Here is a 12,098-nt window from a genome sequence, read left to right on the forward strand (position 1 = left end):
GCGGGGCCGGGCGGGGCCGTGCCGGTGCCCGGGGCCGTGCCGGTGCCCGGGTCTGTGCCGGTGCCCGGGGCCGTGCCGGTGCCCGGGGCTGTGCCGGCGCTCCCGGCCCCGCGCGGGTCCCGTGGGGAGCCCGGCTCCGGGCGGGCGCGGCGGGCGCGCGCCTCTCCCGGTGCGGCGCGCGGCGCGGCGCGGGGCGGGGGCGGGGCGGGGCGAGGGGCGGGCGGCGCGCGCGGCGCGGGAGCGGGGCGGACGGACGGGCGGCCGCAGACGGCGGCGCGTGCGGGGAGGGAGCGGGCGCGGGGCCGCCTTTCCGGCCGCGGCGAGGAGCGCGGGTGCGGGGCTCGCAGCAAGGTGACGGGCTGGGCAGCCTTCCCTTCCCCTTCCCCCCGCCGCTTTCAGGTGGGCGAGGGGGCCCGCCGCGGGCGGCTGTCCCGTCCCCCGCCGGCAGCCCCCGGCCGGGGTTCGGCTCCGCCGTGGGTAACCCCCCTGCCCGTGTTTCCTCTCGCCCAGATGCTCACGGCAGCGGCAGCCTTGGTGTGCGTGTGTGCAGCAGCAGCCTGGTGCAGCCCGGCGGCGGCGGCGGCGGCCGGGGGCAGACCGGACAGCGGCAATTTTCTGGACGATAAACAATGGCTCACGACCATCTCCCAGTACGACAAGGAGGTCGGGCAGTGGAACAAATTCCGAGACGTAAGTTCAGCCTTTCCAGCCTGCCGGCCGGCAGCCGCGCCCAGCCCGCTCCCGCTGGTTCCGTTCCTGCAGGCTGTAGGGCATCCCTTGGGGAGCGGGGACTGGGGTACAGCCTCAACTTTCCCCCTTCTTCTCTAATTTTAATTCTTAATTAATTGCCTGTGGCGCCTCGGCGAGGAGGATGGTGGTCCCGCCGGGCAGTTCCCGGTGCGTTCCGCCGCGGAGCGGCCAGGACCGCCCGGCGTGCCCCGGCCGTGCGGAGCGCCCAGCCCGCACCTTGGGGGCCCAGCGGGCCGGGCCGCGGGAGCCGCTTCCCGCCCCGCGGGGCGCCAGGCGGTGGAGGGGGAGAGCCGCGTTCGTCCTCCCTCCTCCCGTTTCCCGCCCCGCTGCGGGAAGGGGTGCGGTGGGGGCGCGGGGCCGGGACAGGGGCTCGCCCCGCCGCCGCTCCGCCAGTGCCGCCCGGGACAGAGCCCCCTGCCTCCCCGGGCACCTGGCAGCGGCGCCGGCCGGCACCGCCGCGTCTCGCCGTGCCCTGTCATTAGTGCCGGCAGGCAGGGCGGGGGAGAAGGGGCAGCGCTCACGGCCGGGGGTTGCGGTGTCGGCGGTGCTGCGCTTCGGCGCAGCGGTGCGCGGTGTCCGGGGCGCCGTGCCTGGAGCCCGGGAGCAGCAGCCCCAGCCTGACCCGAATCTCATCAGTTACGAAACCTGCCGCTGTAAGGTGGCTCTGTCCTCAGCGTGCTTCGCCTGTGCGCCTAGTTCGGGCTGTGTTCCCTGCAAGTTGAGTGAAACGCAACCTATTTTCGAAAGTCGTTCACATTTCTTTCAGTGGAAAAGATTTTATTTGATCATCCAGTATCCTGCGTCCCTTGGTGTCACTTTTAAAAATCCGAATTCCAACTATGCAAAATAATTTTCTGTTTTCTTTACTGTTTAACCTACTGGATTTCTTTGATTTGATGTAAAGCTTTGATTTGGATTTCAACTTCAGAGGCAACAGGTTTCTTCTTGTTCTACAGCCTGCTGGTGACTGCGGTTTGCTGTAGCAAACCGAAGTAAATGTCTCCAAGAAGTCTCTTATTTTTCTGAGACCTGGCGTGTCTTGTGATGCCTGTATTTTCTAGCTTTATATCTGTGGGATGCAAACTTGGTTATTTTTCTTGAGCAACTGGGAAAGAGCTAGAGTTTAGTTAGAGTTGTGGGAGAACTTGTTTTCACAATAGTTTTTATTAAACAGCATAATTCTGGTGTTTGAGAGCACTTCCAATCAGTAGTTCCAATCAGTAGGTTTTTTTTGCCTTGAATATCTCAAAAAAAAGAGCTTAGGTTCATGTGAAAAATACCAGTTCAGCATGCTGTGCATTGGGACCTGTGATTTTGGGGAAAAAAAAAAAAAAACCAAAAACAAGTGAAAATCTGGTGCTATACAAATGTTTGAGGATTAAAGGCTGCTGCTAGAAAACTCCAAAATACAGGCATCAGTTATGTTTTGTAATTGGGCAAAGTCATTTATGTAAGGACTAACCTGCAAGGCTGAGGAAGCTAAGTGCTCTCTAATGCCCGTCTCCTGGGTGCCCACTGACGTGTACTGTAATATTGGATATTAGCCAGATAATTTATTCTGTGACAAGTAGGTGTCCCCAAGGGTTTTAAGAGTGACTGCTTTGAGGAATACTGCATACTGATTCTTCTGAAGCAATTTGCAAATATGCTGGCTTATTTCTACACTGTGTAAGTTTTATGAGGCTGATGCTTCAGTGAAGAGTATGCTTTATTTCTTGTGCAGCATGCTTATGTCCTATTGATTGGTACCCAGTCTGGAATATTTATTTAATATTACAAGGCTCTCCCTATAAAGCATGGGCAGTTTTCAGTCATTCATAACATACAACTGTAAACCCACCACCCCCCACTGCTGAATTGTGTTAATCTACCTGTACAAGAATGCATTAGAAAAATACCTTGTAAGAACATTTATCAATTGTCATACTTAAATATAACATGGTGAAGAAGTTTTACCATCCTGCATTTATATAATTAGTAAATTTACCTGTGTGACTGTAATTTGTTGGTTTTGAAATTGTGATTAGCAATGTGATTAGTGATTCAGAAGTGGCCTCCTGTTAAGGAACAGGACAGCAGCATTTGAAACATATGTAGGGGTAGCTGTCTTGCAGAGTTAAAAACAAGGTATGCAAGGCCTGTGTTTGTAATTTAATTCTCTGGTCAGAGTAGGTTATTTTTTGCAGGCTTTCAGTACCCTACAGATGTAAGGGTGAGATGGAATTCTGGTGTGAAAAGAAGTATTTAAAGGCTTAACTTAAGACTTAACTGACAGGACTGATTAATGTGAAAGATAATGACCCTGACTTCTGGCTCATTGGCTCAGTTTCTTAAGAGTTTTAGATCACAGTGAGAAAGAACGCAGTCATTCAGCAAGGGAACCCTTACAGAACCTGATAAACCAGGATATGATATTTTATTTATAAAAAGCCAAGCCAACCCTCAAACCTAGCTCTCTTAACATACTCTAAAATGTCAGTTTTGTCACTAAGTGTTATTAATATGAGATTACTTTGTACAGGCAGAACTGTAACTGACTCTTCATTTCTTTTGAAAGGTCTTGATCATTCTGACAAATCTATTGAAAATAATGCAGTAGGTCTAGGCAAGAACTGTGCCTTAACATGCAACAGTGGGAAACTAGATGTGTGTTAGAGGCTGCCTACCTTCCCACTTTTTCTTGTGCAAAAATTGAGAATGGTCTTGTTTCTAAATAGGAGACTTTCCCTCTTAAAGCTAGGGGAGATGGGATGTGTCAAATATCAACTCCCTTAAGTTATATGTGCAAGTCAAACCATTTTGGGTTCTATACAAGGATAAGTTTATTTTTTGCCTGGAGTGTGGGGGAGGAAGAGTTTTCAACCTTGTCTTAGTGCTGCTGCAGTCCAGTTGCTGAGTAGCTGCAACTATTCATGTCTGTCATTAAAATAAGTCTCAGGGTTGATGTGTTTATTAAGGTTTTCCAAGCTGCCTTGTTAGGCTGCTTCAGCAGCCAGGGGTGTCAGGATGCTGGGAGGTTCTAGCCCATGGAAATGTATCCTCTGTTTATTTCAGGCTTGTAGATGCTGTTAGGGGTATCTTCTTCATTCATATTTTGTTATATTGATAATGCCTTGTGGTAATGGTTTTACCTATGATGATAGCACTAGACATTTGATAAATATATATACACAAATACTGTAGTTTGTCTGAAATAAAGGTTATTCCTTTTGAAAAATGTGATCAAGAAATGGCATTACATTTATACTCTCCTACTTTGACATCCTAAATCTTACCTAGCAAACCTTCATTACTCATAATGCTGTAAATATCTGCAGAAAAACAGAGTATCGGAAAATAGCAATTTTTCTCTTTCTGATTACTTTCCAAATAGTGGTGGTGTTTTTAATTCTAGAGCAAAACACAGTGGTTTGTAATTTAAAATAATTTTGTCTTTTTATATCTTTATGGTCAGTTAGACAAAATTGCATGCAACTGTAGTTGTCTGTTGTATCACTGTCTGAAAATTTTTCAGGCTTTCTTTTCAGAAATTTTAATTTCTTTAAAATACAATGAAGCAAGATTCTATAGAATAACTCATTTTAGTAATTGATATTTGCAAAGTGTCTTGTGCATTTGTGTTCATTAAAACCACTGTATTTTATATGGTAAATTTTTACTTGTTGCTGGAAGAGAGATGTTGGGCTCTAACTTGTTAGTGATATATACTTTAATTTAAGTGATTGATGTATTTTCAAATTTAAGTTGATAAACTCCACAACTCAACTGTGTCATAGTATTGCTATGAAATAATAGGGTTGGTTGATCATTATAACCAGCTGCGTCATACTACAGTGTTAACTGTCATCCCACCGTGTTAATGACAGTTATCAAGGGTGAAGAAGGTAGAAGAAAATTAAACAGACCTTGAAACCAATCAGCTATGAAGAGGAAGTTTGCACTGGTAGTACTCCTTTTTACTCTCCTTTGTTGTGAGGTGTTCTCACACTGACCATCAAATGTATTGCCTTCTTCATTTGGCAACTTTAGGCAGCTTGTGTTGGCTTCCCAGAGGAGTCTTCTGGAAGTATTTAAAGAGTATGTTTTTTCAACATGAGTGGAAACAAAACCTCTATGTTTGTAAAGGAGATAAATTGAATATTAGGTCTCCATAGCAATTCAGTAATAGCCAGCATTAATTATTCCCTTGTCTGTTTTGGAGGTTTAAGGTTTCTCAAAAACAAACACTGCCACTCAGTTTAGCTCCATGCCAACTGTGCATTACTGTTGTGAGCAGAACATCTCTGTGTGGATCACAACTACATCTTTGTACAATTGAGTAAACCAAAGGCCCTTTTAAAAGGGATTCATCGTAACTTCTTTGTACTTCATTGTGGCATTACCATGTAAATATTTGGAAGGTTTTCATGCTTCCAGAGTGGAGTACCAGTAACTTTACTGGAGGAGGAGGAGGAAGACTTCTGTTCAACAAGGTTTTTGCAATGGACAAGAAGCCCTCATAATTTATGGAGGATCCTAAATGTACTTTCGGGGAAGTCAGTATTTAGGATTGGATAGTGCAGCACTCATGGTCTTTTCTATAACTCATGTTAACTCATTAGTTGTGAAAAAAGGTTTGGTGGTCTTATTTCTTGAGTACTTTTTATGGTTCAGGTTAAAAAACCTTATTATTGGGTACAGCAGCTCTTTTACAACATACATATGTCATGATCATGATGTCAGGAGAAAATGGAATTGAAAACATGAAAGATGAGCTGCTTCTTCTTTAGGTTGCTTTAAACATAAGTTAAACCAAGGTCTTGTAATAATGTAAAGCTACTTTTGCAAACAGGGCTTTGACTCTTTTCCACGTGCCTGAAACTGGCACTTCTAAAGTAGTGTCAGTCACTTTTTTCCATGACTTACTTGGTATGATTTGAGTTTTATTAATATGGTGAAGGAAGAAAAGTTTTGAAGCCTAGGAGGTCTGACAGAAGAAGTATTTTGTACCTTCACCTGTAATTACTGCCTTTGAAATGAAGCTAATAAGGACTTGAATGCTCTTTTTTAAACTGTAAAATATGGGAAAGTGTTAGGAATTTGTATTAATTTTAATTAATTAAGGAAATTTAAGAAGCTATTAAATTGTTCATAACTTCTAGATTGAATGTAACAAATTATAATGGGAAAGAGTAATGGAAATCTTAATTTTTCCTTTCTTCTGTGTTATAGACAAAGGCATCTAATTTTTACGTGCTTTTAATTCATTTTTGAGTATGGATTCCTGTTTTCTTTCACAGGATTACTTTTCCTATGGTCTGCTTTTGCTGCCTGTTTCTAGTTCCAAATACTTTTTTTGTCTGAAAGGCAGTCTGCTAATCTCAAACTATTGTTAACATTGAACTCTTAAATGTGTCTTGGAAGGCATTAACTTGGAAGCTCTTTATATAGCTGACGTTTAGAAGTTAAGTAAATGGTAATGTGCTTTTCCTTAGATTGCCCTCATAATCTAAAGTAAAGCTGATAACATTGTTTCATCTTATCTTTATCTCCTTTCTCTGAAGAATAATCTTTATTTTATATGCTGTAGGTTATTTGGTGGCTATGGATACCCAGTCTTCTCTTGTCTTTCCATTAAATCTTATTGGGATTGACTCTAGCCATCTGTGCTTATTATAGTGTAGTACATATAGCTTTGTAATACACAAATAGATGGTAACAGTAACAGAAACTGCATAGGCTATCTTGGCTTTACAGTCAGAAGAGAAAGGTGCCTGAGAGGTTTTGTAAGGGGTGGCAAAATGTTCAAAACAGTGGATTGAGCAGAATTGGAATATTTTTAGATTGATGCTATTAATGCTTTCTTCCTATCTCCTCTGTTTCTATTAATTTGTGGTAATTTAAGCATTTGATGTAACTCTCTGCAGAAAAGAGAAATAATAGCTTGGACTGGTACGTTCACAAGTGTTGGCCAGTTTCTGAGGTGACTCCTTTGAGTTGAAGCAGTTGTGTGTTGTTTCTGTGTCATGTCCGTGTTGTTGTGACTCCTGCTGTGTCCACCTTGTCCCTGCACGCCCCTCCCTTCCCTGCAAGATATGCTGAAAGAAAAAAGAAAATCTTTCAGCAGCTGGTACATTTTTTTGGAACCTAGCTTTAGAGCAACTCCCATGTTTTAAAGCATAAAGAAGCTTTTATTCTAACCACAGTATTTCTCACTTTTTTATCAGTATTGAAAAAGTACTTTAATAAAATAGTTCTAGTTTTGTTTTGTGTTAATGTTTCCAATGTAGACCTTCTAAAATTTTTTTATACTGATTTTGGAATGGTGTTTCTCCTATTGCTTGTTGTTTTTCTATTATCCTATTTGTCTTGACATATTTTAATGTCTCAGTAACTACTGAGTGTTTCTTTTTCTGCATCTCAAAGTCCTGCTATGCCTAATGCTAAAAATCTTGCCTATCTGCTTTAGAAACAAATACTATGGAGGCAATGCTAGTAAATGCTAGCATAGGGGATTGTATTAAAAGTTTTTGTAATTTTCTTATTTCTTGAAATTTTATTTCTGAAAGAGAAAAGTTAGTGGCTTGTTATATCAGTGATCAGAGCTTCACTGGGCATTACCTAATTTGAACAATCTTTAGTTATTTGTTAGATTTTTTTTTGATGGTTTTTCACTTCTACTTTCCCATTTGACACTGATAGATGACAGTAGGAAAAATTATGTAGGAATTAATGATGTACCTAAAAAAAGTGGTGCAGTTTAAGGTAATAACCTTGGACAGGACACAAGGAGAGATAGAATGAAATTATAACCCATGACAAAGCTTTTCACATTACGATGAAGATGTGATATCACTTCTCTGTTACTATCTTTGCAAGTGGCTGCTTTAACAGAACACAATAAGAGAATGGGTTTAAAAGATTGAAATAATTCAAACTTTTTGGTATTTTATCACTTCCAGAAAGTATTATCTTAATATATTTTTATTGTATATTAAAGACTATCCAGTGCTTGATCTTTTGCTGCAGAAAATTCTTAAGAACTAATTTTTTATTTTCTCATGTGATACATAATCATTGACTCAGAAGAGACTGTCACTTTGCAGCTTGTTCAGTATCTCTCTAAAAATGTCTGCAAGTCATCAAACAATTTCATGTAGTACACTTACGCTGGGGCCTATGTGCAACTGAAAACAAACTCCTTTAACATTTTTGAGCTTGCACCTGACGGTGAAATTCATTCCAGTTGTTAAATCTTTGTAGCATAGCAGTGAGAAATACAGAACTTACTTCTTGTTATATGCTACTGCATGTGAAAAATGATCTGTCTTCTACCAGCTATTCATTAAAGCAGCAGGAAGTTATTAATATGAAGAGTGTGGGGATCTATATTTAATGATGCATATATGTTTTGAGGATTTGGCAGGGCTTGTGTTGGTGACTGGAACATCACTTTAGGAAAAAACCCAAGCAGTAATTCTTAGAAGTGAAAACAATAGTTTGGTAGGTAAAGGAGGAATGACAAGAATCCATTGTAGAAAGTGGCCTTCCAGCCTTTTGCAACAGAGAAAGTTAACCACTTTAGTCAGATTTAGAAAGTCAGTGTCAAGCTCTGAGAACTTTTTGTATTCAAGTTTAGGGCCAGAGTAGACCATTGGATTTGGCAACATGCTTGCCTGTGTATAGTGGCTTATTTACTTACATCTTCACAGATTATATTACACCCAAAAATTCTACTTTGGCAAAAGCATTTCAGGTTTCAGCAATGTTTGTGTGCTACTGGCACAGATTAAGGTTTGCTCTCTAAGGCCTGCACTATGAGGGAATTAATTAGCTGCAATATTCCCAGATGATCTAGGCAACAGATTTATGCTGTTTTGCAGAAGAATAAGGAAGAATACCATTGAAATTCATATTGGTCTGATCTGGAAGTGTTTCCTTTTTGGCCCAAATATGAAATGACTGGAATAAGTGCTTGATTTTTCTTATGCTAATTTGCTGTTTAAAAAGATTACTGTTCTACCATCTTCATAGAATTTTCTCATGTGCGTTGTCAATAAAAGCCATTTGCTTTTATGTGAAAAATCACAGTTGATGTTGGAATGCAAGCCAGTTCAAATCTTAAGGAAGATAGAGAAATGGCTTCAGAATTTTCATTAAGATAGTCACCAGGATACATCTGGTGTTCAAGTCTTTAAGCATATTAAGACATAGGTAGGCAACCTTGTTCCCAACATCCAGGAACAAAAAACATGAATGTGAAGAGCTCCTACTTTACAAAGCCAGCAAAGGGCTGTCAGATTGCTCACTGTATTGCAAATAGTGCACAATATTTCTTATGTGAACTGGATTAAAGCACACTAAGTGCATAACTATTTTTCTAAATCTTACTCAATCTAGCATTTCTTGCCTAAACTGTTGAACTGTTAACTTTTTCCTAAGTGTGCTTATTTTTACAAGTGTATATATTTATACACCTTGGTAGGCAGTTACAAGGTCCTGTTTTGCTGAACTCTGGTACTTGGGGTATGAGTGGACAGAATTTCTTTATACTATTAAGACTAAATTACATTAGAAAAAGAGGCAATTGGTTCCACCTGTGATATCCACTGATATTCATGGGCTCCTCAAAAGAAAATAATCCTCTCAAAGCATGCGGGAGTATATGCCCAAAACTGCCTTGTAGTTACTGCAAGTAATGTCTTAGCCAATTTAAGTGTAACATGATTATGAATCATGAGATTTCTCTCTGAGATCTGTGGATGTAGTCTCATAAAGATGGAGAGGAAGGATTTGTACTGAGGGAATAAGATAGATGAATAGAACCTCAAAACATATAAATGTTCTTTACTAGTACTGAATGTGGATTTATAAACTGGGTTCTACACAGTGGTAGAACTGTGGTTTGGACAAAAGCTACCATACCCTTCTGTCTTGCATGCTTTTTACCTATGGTGAATGTTTACAAAAGTACTAATATTACAGAGTTAATATTATAGAATATTTGATGTCCAGCAGATGGAAAAGTTGAGCTGCTATGTGGGGTGTTTTTTTTTTTTTAATAAGTGAATGAGGCCATGTGTGTGGGAGGGCACACACGTGCTTATGCTGACTGGTACCTCAGATCAATAAAGATGTAAAGTGATTTTATGCTGTCTATCCCTCATTCTGAGGAGCAAAATATCTCAAAGAATATTTTAAGTATTTTATAGGTCCAATCTCACCATGTCTGCAGTTTTATTTTACCATTTGATATCCCATCTATTGCAGATCATTTTTGGATATATACTGAAGGTGACATGGGTTTAACAATGTTTGTGGTGTGCAGAATGAAATAATTCTGAAATCATATCTCAGATTTGTGAGGCAGTTATATGCAATAGTTTCAGCTCACTGACTGGAAGAACTACATCTTTTTTTTTTTTACATTCCTATAAATATCACATAAGAACAAGGGAAGTATTGCTACAAACATGTAGAGATTATCAAGAAAATGTTTGTTTGAACTCCAGCTTCTCCAAGAAAGGTGGGAGAAGTTATACAAATAATACTTAAAGAAAATGTGAGGAAATATTCTGTGAAGCAAAGCTGATGTTGATTCTAACAGTGCTTATCTGATTGTAAAATGTGATAGCATCTTACATAGTCAAGGTTTTAAAAAGATCCTTCTTGTCAAACAGGTACTCTTTTAGCTGGAAAGTAAGGCCATCTCGGATTTTTTTTGCTATTGGACTGTAGATTTCCAGCCCAGTTTAAGTGTAGCTGGGCTGTTCAACAGCATGAATGTTAGGAGATACTTTTCCCTAAAATATTGTAAATTGCTGTCAGACATTATTAATAATAAAAAGTTCATCTGGTTAGTAATATCTGTTTACTGCTGCTGCTTCTACAGATATCTATGCTTTTTATTCTAATGCAGATAAAGGTTAGTAATTTGTACATGCTTAATTACCACATACACAGATTCTACTCTTGTTTATTTGTATCAGAAAGATGTTTTTTTTAATTACTGAAAAATTACTAGTTGAAGCTAAAACTTCTATTGCTGTAACATTTTTCACAGTATTTATACAACTGAGTTAATTTATGTCAATGTGCATCATTCATTTATACTACAATAAAACAAATTTAAGCTTGAAAATGAAGTAGATGTATTTTCAGATTTGACAAATTAATTTTTCAATTATCTTAACTTAGGTAGCTGTAGCCAAACAGCTTGCTCATTAGACCAAAAAAACCTGCCAAGAGTAATCAAGCATAGGGATGAAACAAAAGACATCGTGATGTTTTATTTTATGTCTCGTGTTGATCAAGAGAAGTGTTTGATTGAAGGAAAAGAAAGAAAATAATCTTCATAATGCTGAATTAATTATAATTTCAAAGGGATGTTTAGTCAGCCAACCTTATAATGTCTGAATTGTTAAAGGAAGTTGTTCAAATAGTGTATTTTTAAAGGTGTTTCACAGGAAGTGAAACATTTCTCCTTGAAGATTTTCTCTTCTCTTTTCTTCATTTTATCAAATCTTCTCTGGGTTTCTCTGGGATGATGTTGTATTAGACTGGATCTGAACCTGGTTTGCAGGGAGTCTTGTCTCATCGAGGTCACTGAGGATATGTTCACTGATGTTTGCGAGAGGTGGAACTTTGCCAGTCTGCTTATTTGAAATCATTATTTGACCGTTAAGTCTACAAGACAGAATTCTGGATATATTTTGCATCGTTGAAAAATTGAAAGAAAGCAAACTTGAACTGGAGAGCAAATTAAGTCATCCATCCAATAAGTCCTTTTCATTAGAAAGACCCCTCTCGTGGTATAAAGTAGGGTAAATATCAAGATTATTGTGTTTGTTTTTTTTTCTTTTATTTTTCTTTTTGCTTTAATAGGTATAAGAGAATTACAAGTTCATTGCAACTTACGGTGTACAATGTAAAACATTGTTTCTTTATTAAGTTACTATATTTGACTGGGGATTTTATTTTCCTTTTCAATAAATTATTTTCCTGAATAAATTGTTATTTTGCAGCTCCTCCCCCTGCTTCCCTTCTTCAGCCATTTGCAAGGTGTGGGTACAAAAAATCTTTCAGTTTTACTGACCTGTATCAAAGTATTTCATTTTGGCTAATTCATCTTCAAGGATTTATGTTTGTGTATTTAAAATCTGCATCTGATTCATTTGCTGCATTGCTTCATGTAAGTGTAGGTCCCTCTGTGCTGCCTTTACATGCCCAGCTCCTACAGTGAATTGCAGATTGTGTGATCACTCTGCTTTCCCCTTCTGCTGAATCACATGTTGCACTGTGCAAAACAGTACAGAAAGTCAAGTAAATTGGAGGGTGACAGTTGTGAAGTAGAAATAAAGTCAGACAAG

General features: G+C 40.0%; 1 protein-coding gene across 3 annotated transcripts in view; it reads left to right on the top strand.

Moving 5' to 3' along the window:
- Window positions 1–287: 287 nt before the first annotated feature.
- Window positions 288–12,098, top strand: part of SPOCK3 (SPARC (osteonectin), cwcv and kazal like domains proteoglycan 3) — a 162,624-nt gene continuing 150,813 nt past the window's right edge. For 2 of the 3 annotated variants that reach the window (XM_053941294.1, XM_053941297.1), the window contains exons 1-2: window positions 288–351; window positions 511–690. In XM_053941294.1, the coding sequence (XP_053797269.1) occupies window positions 511–690 (180 nt within the window). In that variant the 5' untranslated portion in view covers window positions 288–351. Of the gene's footprint in view, window positions 400–510; window positions 691–12,098 lie in introns of all 3 variants that reach the window. The other variant, XM_053941296.1, reaches the window with a different exon arrangement.

The sequence above is a fragment of the Vidua chalybeata genome, chromosome 4, assembly GCF_026979565.1.
Source record: "Vidua chalybeata isolate OUT-0048 chromosome 4, bVidCha1 merged haplotype, whole genome shotgun sequence".
In the NCBI taxonomy this organism is placed as follows: domain Eukaryota; kingdom Metazoa; phylum Chordata; class Aves; order Passeriformes; family Viduidae; genus Vidua; species Vidua chalybeata.